Source organism: Drosophila subpulchrella, chromosome 3L (assembly GCF_014743375.2).
Source record: "Drosophila subpulchrella strain 33 F10 #4 breed RU33 chromosome 3L, RU_Dsub_v1.1 Primary Assembly, whole genome shotgun sequence".
NCBI lineage: Eukaryota > Metazoa > Arthropoda > Insecta > Diptera > Drosophilidae > Drosophila > Drosophila subpulchrella.
The window spans coordinates 21,031,233-21,047,555 of record NC_050612.1 but is presented as its reverse complement, the minus strand read 5'-3'; the positions used below and the strand labels follow the sequence as shown (position 1 = coordinate 21,047,555).

At 37.9% G+C, this 16,323-nt stretch overlaps 2 protein-coding genes across 2 annotated transcripts; one reads left to right on the top strand and one right to left on the bottom strand.

Annotated features, from left to right (window-relative positions):
- Positions 1–356: 356 nt before the first annotated feature.
- On the bottom strand, positions 357–1,379 carry LOC119554116 (actin-binding Rho-activating protein). Its single transcript, XM_037864885.1, has 2 exons — positions 1,244–1,379; positions 357–1,182 (listed from the first exon to the last, which is right to left on the bottom strand). Exons 1-2 carry the CDS (start codon positions 1,256–1,258, stop codon positions 658–660), a joined length of 540 nt encoding a protein of 179 aa, XP_037720813.1. The 5' UTR covers positions 1,259–1,379; the 3' UTR covers positions 357–657.
- An 8,583-nt stretch (positions 1,380–9,962) lies between these two features.
- LOC119554174 (probable G-protein coupled receptor Mth-like 7) lies at positions 9,963–11,341 on the top strand. Its single transcript, XM_037864964.1, has 6 exons — positions 9,963–10,027; positions 10,155–10,328; positions 10,381–10,629; positions 10,722–10,878; positions 11,113–11,136; positions 11,199–11,341. Exons 1-6 carry the CDS (start codon positions 10,003–10,005, stop codon positions 11,257–11,259), a joined length of 690 nt encoding a protein of 229 aa, XP_037720892.1. The 5' UTR covers positions 9,963–10,002; the 3' UTR covers positions 11,260–11,341.
- Positions 11,342–16,323: the final 4,982 nt, after the last annotated feature.

Sequence of the window (16,323 nt, the reverse complement as noted above, 5' to 3'; positions counted from 1 at the left end):
TAGGGAAAATGGTTTTTAAAACGAAATAATAATGTGAAAATGATGGTTTTCAAAGAACAAATATATAGAAGAACGATAAATAAGCATGTCAAAATGAATGGTTTGGAAGAAAATAAGGAAAAGAGAGTAAATATATGCATTTAAGGTATTAAAACCATTTTTTTTTTTTTTTATATCTGGGACTTTTAAAATCCCAGACGATGATGTTATACCAAGGTATTACCGCTTTTATCGACCACCAAGTACACCTCTTGGAAACCGAATGACTTACGGATTTGCCATCTACACGAATTATTCAACATAATTTGCCAGCTGAGTGACTGCGGGGCTTTGAAGTCGCTGGCCTGGCATATGAATTTAACTAAGTCGGCTGTAATTTGTTTATTTTCTGTAGGTGACACATTTGCAGTGGTGGTGTGGGGCTTAAAAGTATCCCGGTGCCAGGTGTTTACGAACGGGCCCTCCTGTCGTATACGTGACGGGGCTGGTGGTTTTCCGGCTTGATTGTTCGTTGTTGGTTGAAAAAGCCTTTTTCCCAGGCAGCCAGACCTTAATTCAATTAACTGCGTAAGGGCTGGAGGTGCACACGTGCGTTTTTTGACACGGGTCAGGGATTAGGTGATGGTTTTGTGGCCATTTTTAAGCATAAAACATTAGTTAATCCTCGCGCAGGACAGTCGAATCCTCGGGTTTTTCGGTAAAATCACAGCGCAGATCGGCGACCTTGGCCAGTATTTCGGTTTTAAGGTGCTCAAAGGGGCGGAGCAGGCGCACGGGAACCTCCTCATCGCGTCCTTGGAAAAGGGTTTCCCCGCTAAAGTCCACGAACCCATACTTTCGGGCACCCAGCAGGGTGGCCAACAGTTTGTCGGATATGTCGTTGTAGAGTTCGAAAAGTGGCCCGAAAGCCAGGGTTCTGAGACCGTCTTTGGGATCATCCTGACCGGACTTCTGTATCGTATCGCACAGCTGCAGGATCTCCTCCAGAGCACGGACACTGGCCTGCAGGGATCTCTGCTCGGAGAGACTGCCCGCCGGAGCCCGGCCGTACTCCTCCTGTGGAAAGCTCCTCTTGGGCATCTCACTCACATTGTAATGGGCGAATGGGTTTATCATCATCCAGTTCTTGTGCTGTTCGGCATGCTGGTTGAAAAGCGTGATGCGCGAAGAGACCGACGAGTCCTGAGGGTATTCATTCAGAGGGTCAAAGGTCATTGGATAATTAACCTCCGACCACACTCACCTGGTTTGCAGCCATTTTAAAATTTCGCGGGAATTTTGATTGGTTGTTTGCCGAAAATATTTGTCGATATCAGAACAGAGCCAAGCCTGCTGTGCGTCCAGCTGGGGCACAAACAATTCAGCCAAGTGTCAAATGATGTGGCCAACTTGATTATTTAATGGGCTACATTAAATTTATAAGTAGAAAATTTTACAAAAAAAAATTCAAATACAAAATACAAAATATGTCACATTAAAAATATATTCCTTTAAATTTTATAAAGTTATTTATTATTAAAACTATTACAAAAAATACATATATTATTTCCAATACATTTTTGAAACCAATAAATCATATTGTTGACCTTAATATTAATTTATTTAATTTAAAATTATTTACTTACCTTAAAACTCCTTAAAATTGTATTTCCCTTAAATAATTTTAGTTTTCAGTAATTATCAGCTATTTTAATGCACATTCCTCTAATTAATGCGTTCAATCAACCCATTAATGATTGTCGCTGCCACATGGATGCATCACACGCATCTCATTAGGGTTCGGTTGAATCCCAAGCCGCGTCAAAGCCGCCACATCAGGACTCCGAAAAGGCGCGAGTTTGCCCAGGGATAATCAATCAAAGTGTCGCTTTAAGTACCTCCCCCCCGACATCCACTTCCACATTTACATTTACAGCCACCCACTCAGTGGATTTTAGTGAGGCTTTAAGCCAACTCCACAGGCAGTGGCAGCCATGTGGCAAATGCGGCGGAAACAGCTCGCAAACTAGCTCCATAAATTTAAGCCTCGAATGGCGCGCAAGTCGCCGGAAGTATTTGGAGCTCAGTGCAGCCGGAAATACAAAACAAATTTCCCAGAGACAGAAAAACCGAGTGTTAGAGCAAAAAACTGGGGGAGCGGAGAAATTAATGAAACAAAACGAGGAATTGAAAGCCAGAAGATAAAGAAAGTCAGTCCAAGAAATTACACAAGTCGAGACTTTAATATGCTTTTCAAATCATTAAGTCAAAAAACTGAATTGAATTATGAATTATTTTTAGAGAAATTATTTAGTTCTTAAAGCTTAAGATATATGAAACAATATATAGTTTCCCTCTTTAACAAATGTATTTTCTAGTTTCTAATCTAGAATTTAAAGCATTAAAAGAATGAAGCTTAAGATTTCCGTTAGTTAAAGTCGGCCAGATTGCGGCCCCAAGTCAAACCAATAAAACCTATAATATCCTGCCCCTCGGGATCCTCCAATTAAATGCTGTCACACAATCTGCCAATCCAATTATTTTCTTTCCGAGGGCTTGAACCAATAGTTCCACTCAATGAGCATTAAGTTAAACCACGCTTTAAGCAAGAACATTATTCGAAGGGTATCAAAACTGTGTTCCGGCGGTTTTTCTGTTTCATTTTCCTTTTAGTTGGTTGTTGGGAGGGGATGGAAAAGCGGAGGGGACAAGGAACAAAACAGAGAAATGGCAAAATGGCGCCACTTTCACATCCGTTAAGCAATAAACATTAATGCGCAATTAATGCTGGTGTCAGACGTTGACTTTGGTCAGTGGTGTTGGTTGGGTGTTTACCAGTTTTCCCCTTGATTTTCCCAGATTTTCCCTCCCAGAATTTAGCACAGGTCCGTTGTCTGTTGTTGATTTCCTCCACTTGCTGTGATTAACGTTTGGCGCCCCGTCTTAGCCTTTAGTTATTTATGGACCAGCATGACAAATGAAATCACGTGGGCACAGAGCAAACTTGATGCAAAGCAGCTTGTTTTTGGGAAGATCAGGACAGCGACTTCCTTTCGCTTTGAAGTCTGTATTTGCTCACCCACCAACTTTCCAAATGATGAAGTAACCAGGGAAATATTTGGAGAGCAGCTTACAACCTCAAAGGACGACAGATTGTTCAATATGTTTGAGAGGCGACAGCTTTTCATTAGTGATGGAATGTTTACCTACGTCCTTGGTTGGAAAGTCAACGTTATTAAAAAGGCGCTCCTATTTTTCATAATCTAAAGTGCAAAGTTAAAATCCTTTATAAAACAAAACATTCCCTATCATCGTGACATTTAAAAATGGTTATTTTCAACATAGTTTCTAAATTAAATGTGGATCTTGAAACATTAATGTAATATTCTCAAGTTAGAAAGACTTAAAATACATTAAATTGCTTTTAAGGGGGCTATATTTTCCCATTCACATAACTCCTATAAAAAGGAAAGCCTCTCTCATCACTAGTTGTAACTAAGCCTCGCCAGCTGTCAAAGAGCCAAGATGCTCCGACTTCCGCCACTTCGCCATATGTTTTCCCTATTCCCCACCGATTTCAAGCTGCATTTTCCGACCAAAGGAGGTGTCAGTGGCAGTTGGAAAAGCCCCGCCCTTTGTCAAGGGCCACTTAAGATCCTACCATGTCTGCATATGGCCCCCAAAATTTATGGGTTGTTTGTATTAGCCCTCGGAAAATCCCCGACGCATTATTCAATTTGGAGCTGGCTGTAATGTAAAACAATTTTCCGCAAATGCACCAAAAAAAGAATAAGAAAGGAATGAAGGAAAACTGTCTCGCCTGGGTGAGTTTTATGTGTGGCACGTTTGGCAATAAATTTGCTGGGTTGAGTATTGGATTTACAAATTGCTGCTTAATCCGGCGTTTTCATTGAGCGCGAGACAAATTTATATGGTCTGCGGTTAACACCTGTTTTTCGGTTTTCCCTTGGGAAAACCAACCCTAAACTTGTTTAATATCCGCTGATCATTGCTCAGCATTTTGCTTCATTTTTCTTCAACCATACATATTTATCCTTTCTCTAACCCATTTCATTGTTCACCCAAAGGAAGACAAAGCTTTTTGACTTGGCCCTCAAAATTTGTGTCATTTATAACTTTTGGGCAAAACGACAAAGCGATTTATTTTGCGTTTTCCTTCGGTCTGGCTCCAGTCAAAGTTTGATAAATGAACGCATTCCGCTCCAGATTTTCCTTTTGCATATGAAAACCCCCAAAGGGGACATCTGGTAGTTGCACTTTTTCAGCTCCATTTGGCAGCTGCCAGGGTCTGGTTTATGGCCTTTTTGGCCTAGTCTGTCATAATCAGAGCGTTTAATACCATCGATGTGCACTGAATGGTCGCCAAAAATCAAATCAACGGTTGGCAGGACAACAGACAGCTGATGACCTCGAAAAAAAAACAAAAAGCCGAATCGAAATAAACCAAACTTCGATCACAAAAAATTAGTCAAGTCAACATGAAGTGGGGTAAAAAAGGGGAGTAGCGTTCCCACAATGTTTTTATGTCCTTTTGTTGTGACAGCTCTTCGTTTTTTCCAAAAAATATGCAACAGCCGGTGCCGCAAATGGGTGAGTATGCGGGTGATGCACTGAAAAAATCAACATTAAAGGACCGAAATGTAACAATTTTGCGATTTTTCAAAGAGTATTATTATTAAATCATACTTTCTTAAATCTTAAAATCAGAAACTTAGTTAACCAGGCCTATCGACTATATGGGAACTATGATAATGTCTGATAGTTTACTTCTTATTAATAGTATTTCTGCTAATAAATTGGATTAAAAAACCATCTTTTATATGCTAAATTGCTATAAAATGTATTTGAAAATATTGTGTTTATCGGGTTTCTAAAATTAAATATTTTTTATTATCATAAGTAAAAAGATAAATACTTTTTTAATCCCGAACTTTTTCTCTGCATAGTGTATGTGCTTGGGAGCCTGAAAAATTGCTAGCCTGTCGCATTGATTTGATTGACACTTTTATTGACACAGTGTTGCCCTTGTTGTTGCCAAGGGTTTTATGACCTGCCAATGAACGCGAAAGCCTTTAAGCCAATCGACGGCATACAATGAGCTTGTATACGGGTAGTTTGCAGCTTTTGAAACACTTCAACTGTAAAGCCATCCATATAGAAATTTGTATATGCGTTTCATATTTTTATGGCCCATACAAACTTGATTTTTTAATACTTTACAGCAATCCGAATTAGGGAAAAGCAATAAAAACTGCACAAAAATATTATTGCCAAACAAATGTGTAAGTTATGTGACATGGGAAATATTTGTTTTTCCTTTTTCTAGCATATATAGCGCATGTGCCATAAATAAATAAGTAAATGATACATGGAAAAGTAAATGCACAAATGATTATAATGATTTATTATAAAGGTTCAGGACCAAATGAAAATAAATAAATTTAGAGATAAACTTTTTTTAGTCTTTAAGAAATAATTGTGGTAAACATCTTTATCTAACTGGTCTTAAAACGTATAAGGTATACATATTAATTTGAAGTAGGTACATATATATGAAAGAATGTTATTTCATAGATCTAAAGTTGTGGACCATTATGCTTCCTTTTGGTTATAAAGTAAGCGTGAAAATTGGTTATGACAAACTAACGTTTATGTTGAAGGTTATTAAAATACCCAGCTTATTTCACCCCAGGACCAGCTGTATTCGATCCCCACGATCCAGGACTAATATTCCGACCCGAAGCTAGTATAATGTCGGTCTCGCCATGAATTTTCATGGTCGCAACTCTGCTTTTTTATGCGTGCCACCGGAACAATGGCGTTCCAAGGCCAGAGAAAGTGGCCATAAAATATGACATTTGCTAGCCTTTTGTTTGCAGTGGGCCAACGGATCCTTGTGGCTATATTGCCGGGGGGAGCTGCAATCGGCTGGCAATTAATCAGGCTTCATTTGCACTTAATCGCGGCCATGATTTGCACGCAACGGCGGCCCAATCATGTGGCCATTAGATGCCATTATATCAGGCAGCCGCCTATTCAATTTAATTTTCATTAGCCCAGTGCCATGCGGTCATCGACGAGCGTCAAATTATTTTTGGCCCTCGGTCGGGACGACGGGAAATGGGAATAAAAACTCATTTTAATATGCGTTGCCCAGCAGCGACCTCTTTTCCTTGGCCATTTTGCGAACCCCTCGTCCAGCGGACTTAATTACATATTTAAATTCCAACTGCGCCGTCTCTCAATAGCCAAGAAATAGCAGCGAAAAATAAGAGCGGAGAAATAATATAAATATTCTGCGTCCCAACTTGCTGGCCGTAGTTATGAGATACCGTAAACAACATGACGTCAAAACAAACCGATGTGGAAAGTCCTTCGGAGTGAAATCTTCAAATGCTCTTAGGAATATGTGGAAGTCCTTTGGAGTGAAATCTTAAAATACTCTTAAGAATATGCTGCCCTTAAGTTAAGCTTTAGTATATTTTTGTTATTTCCAACAATAGATATATAAAAATTTGCAAATAAAAAATAATTATAAAGAATTCCTATTCAATTTCTATTACTATTTTAAAATATGTCCAAAATTCTAGTACCCCTTTCAACTAGAGTAAAATCATGCCCAAGGTCATGTCTACTGTAATTCTTAAGTGGCTATCAACTGGATTTGTTCATAATAATAAAAAAGAGCATACTTTATGGTTATGTAACTGAACCAAAAATGAATTTTAGGCAACATTGAAATGCTTCAGAACAAAGTGACATAATATTTTCCAGGGGAAATAAACTTAGAAGGAACTAAAATATAAAACCTATGAAATATATGCAGAGGTAATAATCATAAGAATGCTATTGTATATATAATTTAAAGACCAAAAAAATTAGTTTATTAAAACTTGTACTTACTTGCTATGTCCTTTTACGCCTCCTTTTTACTACTAGAACAATGTAATAGTTTCAATTAAAATTGTTTAATATTTTAGGGATTCATTTTATTTGAAAGCACTTATCAAATTACTATTAATAACCGTTAAGCAATTAAACTGTTTGACAAAAAATGTCAGAATTGTAATTATTTTATAATCAACTGAGCGTCATTAAACCGCTTTCCGTGTGTTTGCGTAATTAGCCGCCCATAGCTAATGTAATTCATTTTTATAAATTAATTGATGCTTGTTTTTTGCTTACACAATTATGTATATGAATAATTGATCAAATGGTTTTTATTTTAATTAATGTTGCTATAGTTCCTGAATAATTCAAGGGAGGAATGTCAACAGTTGTAGATCCTATTTAGGGAAACATTTTAAGCAGAATTGCTTGATTTAAAAAGGTTTAAGTTTATGAGTTGCCATAACCTGGAACATAAAATATTTAATATACATTTACATAGCCCATTTTATTATTGACTTTATTTCGTGCAATTGCGTAATTTTATATGCTTCCTTGGGACATGAATTCCCATCCAGTCAGAAACATTTGAAATTAGCCGGCATTACACAGGCATTAGGGATACCTCATCGCATCTGCATAAATTTTCGCTGGCTCTGAAAATGGTTGCCTGCCTTTCTGTGGCGCACTGCAATTTTCCTTCATTTTCCTTAGCTTAATTTACGCGTTGGGGCTGGTTTCCCTATTGATTTATTTAGGCGTAGGCCATTCACGCCCTCTCATAACTGCCTATGTATGTATGTATGTGCTGTGTGTTTGTATGTTTGAGTCATCCATTCATTGTTCGCTCACGCATTTTCCCGCTTTCGCCGTTTTATGGCCCCCTCTGGTTTTCCCGGCCCACTTTTCCCTGGGTTCCGCTTTTCCCCCGCGCAGCATTGATTCATGTTAAATTTATGCAAATTGCCTAGTATTTCGACTGCACGGATAAGGCTCTTCCACACCAATTCGCTTCTAAAAATAAACTACACAAAGGGAAAAAATTAGCAAAATATAACAATGTCAGAGCGGTACGCCTGCTGAATTTTGTGGGGCTAATAAATATCAATCAATAAAGCCTTAAGAGCATAAGCAATTATTAAAGCAGGCGTTGTTACCTCTTATTAGATTTATTAGGAGCAGTTATAATATTACATCTGAATGGAACATAATAAAAAATTATAATAATTATAATTTAATAAAATATATTTATAGTTTCAGGTATTTAAATAAAAGGTTTTTTAAGAAAACCATACTTTACCAAATTGATTTAATTTAAAAGAAAACAGTTTTGGAAGATATAGAAATTCATTTGTATTATTTTTTTGTTACGTGTTAAAACTTTAGGCTAAGTCCCTAATTAGCTTTTCTTTCCTTTTCAGGTTTCCGTTCTCTAAAAACGGGTTAGAAGCTGCCTTCAAATTAATTGGTTAATTGCTTGCAACATTTGGCTGCAGTTGGCCTTGTTTGGCGAGTGGCGGACTGGGCGTATACGTCATCTCCACTTTGAACACATCACTTGCCAGCGGACTGGGACGACAACGATGGCAACACTCTTGATTGGAATGGAGCCGGGGACTGGGATGGGTTGTTGATGGCTTACAGGAATAACCGCTTTGCTGCTTTATGGTGAAAACATGCTAGTCGCCAACAGAGAAAGTCGCTGATGACGTGGCCAAAAGAGAGAGGGTCCTTCGGGCCGAAGGTCAATATACCCGCGCCACGAGTGTGTGGAAACTGTGACTCCGATGCGAAAGTGTTTGCGGATTTCGGTCGCCGAGGTTGTAAAATCAATTCCCAGCGGCATCCTCATCCCCCGCCACATTTTCGCTGTCAGCTGCATTTCCATTGCATTGAGCGATGGCTAAATCGCATTTTCCCAGCATTGACAAGGCCACAAGCAGTGAAATTCCAGATCTCTGGGTAAAACGCAGCCAAAGGCAAAGCGAAATGTAATTACAACAATGAAATACGAGTCACTTGACCCAGATTGCCACCCCTGGCACCTTTGAGAAAATGTGACTTCCGCACGTTTGGTGAGTTTTCCATGGTGAAAGGCTTTCCCCGACACAAAGGATACGCTGGAGTAATGAAATCCCGGTCAGACGAAACACAACTGCCTCATAAAGGGCAGGAGCTGAATTATTGCATGGCTTGCAATATTCTTGGGTGAGGTCAATGTGTTTTTGTTTATAGGCCAGCCCACCGACCCCGTGCCTCGCCCCTCTTCATGGGCCGTAAAGTTGGTAAGCCAACGAGAACGGGAACGTTTTACGTGCAAATCAGCCGAATACACAGTGGAAAACTCTGCCTTTTCTCCCACCAAAAGAGATGTTTGGTATATAAAATATTCATATTTCTAGTTATGTTTTAAATATATATATATTTTCCACATGCATGTGAATGCATGATTATGGCATTACTGTAAACTTTATTAATTTAAAAACATTAAAACATTATCTTTATAATGCTAATGATATAACCAACTCGAGACTCCGAGCTTGCCAGGAAGAAATTCTTACCCCACATTGTAATAAGAACCGCAAATACTTTAGCCTATTAGATGGTACATCATGAGAGCACAGCAAAACCAAATACCGGGAATTCTTTAGAATTCCGAATTTATATACTCGACTGAATGGATCTTTTTTTACGACTCACAGAAAAATTACACAAAAAAAAATCACGTTAATTTTTAGCCCTTTAATTAAGAAAATTATGTTTTGGCTTTTATATATAATTTTCTAATCATGTTGTGAAAAGGTTTCGAAACAAACTATGTCTGGCACACTGTACACTCTTGTAAGTTCTATTGCTCATTTATAAAAATGCATTACTCCATAATCGCCAATATTTTTTCTCAAGTTGAATGGGTCCCTGAAGATTGATAATAGTTATAGTTCCAACTCATAATGCCCATTAGGAATGCTGTTATCGCTTAAGTTTCTCTAGTATTTATTTTACAAAACCATTATAATTATAAACTATTTAAAACAACGTTATTTCTTATGCGATTTAACCACATCGATGGTCAGTCGAGTTTTGCATTCAAGTGTAGCTGCTTGTAATTTCAAAATGCACAGGCACGCTCAATGGATCGGTACAGTTCTTTGAAATTTTGGATAGTAAAATATTGGGATTTATTAAGATGAACTCTGTTGTTAAAAAAACATACATAGCTTTATAATTTACGCTAGTAACCTCTTTTTGTATTTTGGTTCTTCCAGTGGCGACGATTTCGACCATTTGTCTCATCCTGACTGTTGCAGTTTACCTTTACGTTAAGATGCTCAGAAACACACTCGGCAAGTGTATTGTCAGCTGCCTGTTTAGTATGGTGATGGTGCAAGTCATTTTTATACAAAATTCTTTAAATTTTTTGTTTCATCTCTTTCCAACATGTTAGTTGTTAAAACTCGGTTAGTACGGATTTTTTAAAGTTTTTATTTCCAGATTGCATCATTTACGGAAAAGTATTTCTTTTCTCAATCGTTTTTGAGTGGGCTCGTAACTTTTTTCAGTTTGCGTACTTCATCTGGCTGTCTGTCATTAGTTACCACTTGTGGCAAGTGTTCAAATCGCCCAAGTGCGATGCCAATTCTAAATCATTTTTGGCCTATAGTGCTTTTGTCTGGATCACGGCTGCTATCATGACAGTGGTCTTCTTTTTTATGAATACACTAGATGATGAGAGTTTGATAGGTAATTTTGAATAATTATGAAATTAGTGAATTGATTATTATAATGAAATCGTTTATAATATTCATTACTTTGGATGTCGACTGTACTTTTAGTTTTATGCATGTTACTGGGATCGCTAATCTTCAACATCTTTAACTTGATAATGTTTATGCTGACAACCATTAATATTTGCAAAGTAAAAGGAGAAATGAAGAGATTTACTCGAAGGAAGGACAAGACAACGACCTGCTTTAATTTTGATACCCAGACGTAAGCAATATATATTTTTTTAATCTTCTGTAGATAAGCGTAATCCTTTCTTGTTAAATATAGTTATCTGCAGTTTCTACGAATGTCCATTATGATGGGCTTGTCTTGGATCTTTGTCATAACTATTTATGTTTTAAATATTTTTTTTACATCTTTTAATGATTTACAATTTATGATCGATTTACATCACGCTTTTGGTATATACGTTTTTATTCTGCTTATCGTTAAGCGCAGCACCCTGAAACTAATCATGGAAAGGTAATAAGAGTATTTATGTGATAGAAAAAGACATTTGAATAAACTGATCTCTGTTCTTTCAGCATTCGCGAGAGACAAATTAAGCGGCGTGTTCGTGCTCAAATGGAAAGAGACCTGCCTTAATTTTATAAAGTTTTCTGTATCCTGCGGAGCTGCAAAAATGTGGATGAATCCTATCACAAATGCAAATATCTTAGGGTTATTTCGTCTCATTAGATTTATTTAAAGGTTTCTAAAAATTTTTGAAGTTTAAATACATTATTAAATGAATCCAACCAAAAAATGTATATGGAATTTATATGACTTGCCTGCTCTGCACTTATCGCTTAAGGCACTCAAGATTTTTATGGGTCTCCAATGCGTGCTTAAAATAGCTAACTGTACAACTTGTATATTTCTTTAATTGAATTGGAAACAACAACATTTCACCAACAACCAAGATTATGTTTTTGGGAGTACTGGTATGGGTTCTGATTCTCTGATGGTGATTTTGGAGCCAATGTATTTATTTAGAGAAACAACTTCATCGAACGTCATTCGAAATTGGCTTCAAAAGTAGCAGGCTGTAAATTTAAAATGGAGTTCACTTGGCCATTTTACGGTTCTTATTAATATGATGTTTTGGCTACATTGTACTTCAAGTTTAAAGCTGTTGGTAAGATTTCTTCTCTTTTCTGTTTTTCTTGTGCTTGTTATGTCGATGACGTGCTACATTCTTACCATCGCCGTTTACCTTTACGTAAAGGGGCTCCGGAATACGCTTGGAAAATGCGTTATCAGCAGCCTATTGTGCAGTTTCCTGATGGAACTTATTTGGATAGTGAAGTCCTTTTTAAATATCAGGTTACCATTTTCAGTGTTAGTTGTTGAAACCTTGTTCGATTTATTTTAAAGTCGTTGTTAAAGGTTCTTAAACTTAAAACATTGATGTAATTTTATGGTGGTGATGTAATTACTAAACGTTTAATACCTAATGTTGTAAAGAAAAAGAATGAATCTGATAAAATTGTTCTCTCTGTGTTCTGGGACTCCAAAACGAAAGTTACGCACTTTGGGGGGAAGTGGTGACGTCGTTTCGACCCATCATAACTTCTGCTCCAAGCCAAGCCAACTCCCATTTGGCTGTCGCCTGTTCTTGGGCTCAGACAATTCCATTGTCCATAAATCAAATGTTGCTTTGAAGTTGCCGCTTGTTTGCTGTGGCCCCAGATGAATGAAACTATATATAGCTGTAGCGGAAATATAAGAGTGGGCAGAGATGAGTTGGCAACTTAATAGTACTTTGAAAAATTCGAAAATAAAATTTAAGGAGCTTAATCTTTTAAAATAAATATTTAATGATAGATACTACAAACTTGTGCTATTGCTATCAATTTAAAGCAACAACATTTATTTATTACGAAAGAAATATAGTAATGTGTAGAAAGCGTTGCGAAAATTTGTGTTCTTTATATGATTCTCAAAAGTTTAAATTACAGGGTGCCGTCATAAGAAAATATATTTTTTTTTGTGAAAAAACAACAAATAGCAACTAAAATTTCATGAATACTCTATGAGCCAAAGCTCTGAGCACTTTTGCTCCAGTGAATTGTTAAACTTTTAGGCGCCAATCCGCGAGTGTTTTGGGGCGGGCTGAAAAATTCGAAACTTTTCCGCTTTTTGTGGTAAATTGCATTTCCGAATGACTGCTCCAATTGGACGTGTATGTGTGCCGAGACAATCCGGAAATTCGGAGGCCTACGAGGCAGTAAATTGAATTAAGCCCCGTTAAGAAGGAGGTGAATATCCTGGGACTGCGTGGCATCCTTCCGCTTCCTTGGCTCCAGCGATTTGAGTCCAACTGAGTGATGGCACCACGATGATAATAAAAGTGCGGCATCGGGCATGTGGATATGTAAACAAGTGTGCCACATGTGTGACGAGGCACAATTGACTCGTCTTGACTCGAGTTGCGTAACAATGGCCGGCTTTGTGGCTCGAGTTAATTGACTTGCCCCTTTGGCTGCATGGGGTAAATCGTCCAGGATGCGGCAAGTATATGCTCCAGTTGCCAGGCAGATAGGGCACGAGCCTAAGTCTAAGGACCATTGTGTGACTGACATCTTAATTAAAAATGACTCATACGCGCCGTTGGCCCCTGCAACATTTAGCTGCGCACGCAACAAGTGTCTTGGCAGTTTGTTTATACACAAATGTTGCCGATGTTGTGTCTTGCCAAAAACAATTCCCTCACAAATTATAGAGCTGATTCGTCTTGTATTTAAAATTCTTATTTCGTTAGTTCGTAATTTTTTGTTTCCATTTTCAGATTTTTAACCTTGAAAATATATCTCATCTTTGATCACTTGAATACACAGTCTGTTTTTTTATTTAAAGTGAGGTCCAAAAAATCCCTTTAAAACTCAAGTCGTTTTCACCTCATTAATTAGTTTGCACAGACTGTTTATTTTTTCATTGCCTTGGAAATTCCATTTCTATACCAATATTTACTTGCAAATTCTATAAACATTTAAATGTATTACTTTTTCTTCTCATTTTATATTTTAATAAATTGCTCTTGTTTAGTTTAAAGTAAAATTATGAAAGTTTTTTTCAGTAACAATACATATATAAACCAATACAAATACCTATGTTTATAAACAAATGTTTCCGACTACCTCAAGTTGAATTTCGCTTTTCTCTCGGAAAAACTGGCTGGCATCCAACCGTGGGACAGTGAATCAATCGTCAGAAAACCAACTCAAATAGTTTTTACCTCATTTTGGCACAGTTCTTCTTCTTGTTTTCCCCTGAAACGAATAGTTTTTTTTCCCCATTTTGTTTTGCTAATTTTCTGTTGGCTTTCGTTTCCGCTGCTGGCTCATTGACTATTTGTTAATTTCATAAATAATTGCCAGCAATTAGAAATGATTATTCCGCTTTGATTTTGGCCTCTATAGGGCTTTCTCATTGTTTGTGCTCATGTCTCACCGAATGTCCTGAGGCAATATCAATTAACTTGAATGCTAAACACCGGCACGAGCTGCGTTAAATTGAGTTTCAAGTACTTTTTCAGCCACCTGTGCAGACATTTACCATGAATTGCTCATAAATTTGATGTTAATTACCCAAGGACGAACGCCAAGGACCCGCTTGGCAAAACACGTGGCTGGTCTTAAGCCATCTTTTCGGTGGCTGACACTTTGACTTTTGAAAGCCTTTAAAACGATGACCTCTTATTGAAAATTCAAACAGAAAGTTTTAATTATTTAATTTAATTTTTTACGCTGCAACTGATTTTGTGCAGTTTTTTGGTTTTGCAAGAAATAGTTTAAATAAAAATGGTGTTCTAGTTCCTATAATATCTTATTATATTCATGGAGAAATCAGTTTAATGCGATAGAAACTAATATAAATCCTAAATATAAGAATATAATTTTATAAGACACTTTATAGTTCAAAGTCTCTAACTTTAACCAAATCTATAATTTCTAATAACTAACCGTATTCATAAACAAATTAGTTTGCGGCCTTCAGAGTAATTGTTAGATATTAAATAACAAGACTATACCAGTTACGTAAACCACCAGTAATTCATCACAAGCTGAAGCATAAATTCCCGAAACGCTCGTACTCCTGAACATTCCTTTATGTCCTGACCAACGGGGAATTGTAATTTCCCGACACGTTGCCACATGTTCTGGCCATTAATTCGGCCAGTTCGCATCATAATTGGTCGGCACCTTGTAATGGCCAAAACTGATTTCCATATTAATTGCTCATTAGCCCCCTCTGCGGAAGTGGTACTTGGTTTTGGCCCCGTCGTGCATTAACATGCGGCAATCGGTTGACCAAGATTACGCATACGCAACGTGGCCCTTGGTGTGGGTCACTGATAAGTTGCCAACAGCTTTGCGGTCCTGCGGTTGCTGTGGTCGAACAAATATTATTGCTGCCGCAAATTGAAGCTGCCTGCCACGAGCAAAAGACAAGTGCTAAAATCCAGGGGTCATAAATCAGTTTGCGGGTGGCCATAGCCCTTGCCCGGAAAAAGTTTGCCAACAGATGCCCGGGCCTAATGATGCGTTTACCGGCAAAGGGAGGGCATAAATTAAATATTTATATTCAATTAGAAGAACAGTTATTGATTTCTAACCCGGCTCAGTGTTTGAATGGAATTTTGATTAAAAAGTAAAAAGTTAGATCGACAGAAAAAACCTGAAGCTCATCTGCAGGCAATGCACGTTAGAACGTTTTATTACAGCCACATGTCGCATGTCCCCAACACAATGGACCAACAGGATGAGGTACTGGGGTATATATATAATATATACCACAACTATGTAGCCAGCTGGACTGCCAGTGGAGTCTCATTTTTGAATAATTTAATGAGCTGCCCGGCGACGGCGGCGTATGCGCAATATTAAATCCTGGCGACCGCACATTTATCATGGAGCCACATCCTCGCATACACAGACTGCACATCCACATCCACATTCTTTCCAGCACGTCAGTTTAATATGTTTTTAATTGTCCGCCACTGGCAGGGAGAATCTACTTGGCTTTAATGACCCCTCCGCTGCGGAAATGTCTCCTTTTTAATTTTTAATGCCGCCCATTAAGGCGCAATCGTGTATATATCAGGTCGAGCTCTCCGAGCAAGTTAATTAATTTTTACAACGCAACGCCAGTTGGCAACAAAATTTGGCGATAAATCAACTGATAATGTCAGCGCATTTAGCGACATCCACTTTCGCAGGCCAAAGGCAGAGTTGTGATAAACTTTTAGCCATGTTTAGACGGAGTTCGCGATTGACGTGTGCGGGCGCAAATCAAAAGCCAACAACTTGGCCCGAGGGGTTGCCAGCAAAGTTTTCTGGGTCAGCGTGCGGAAAACCTTTAATCAGAAACTGCTTAATGCAAGGGTTTTCCCTCCATTTCCTTCGGGGCACACAAGTTGGGGAGCGGGGTGAGTGTATGCGTGGGCACACTTCTTGTTAAAGTTAAGTGACAATGGAAGGTCAAAGTTTACATATCAAAAAGGTTGATGCAATATAAGGCTGTCCTTGTTGATTTTACTCAAGAAAACAAAGAACGGAAAGTTGTTTCTCAATGAAAACATTTTCTCAGGCTCAAAGAATCTTGAATGCATGAAATTACATTCCCCCATTTTTATTTGATGACGTTTTTATAATTAAACTAAATTAT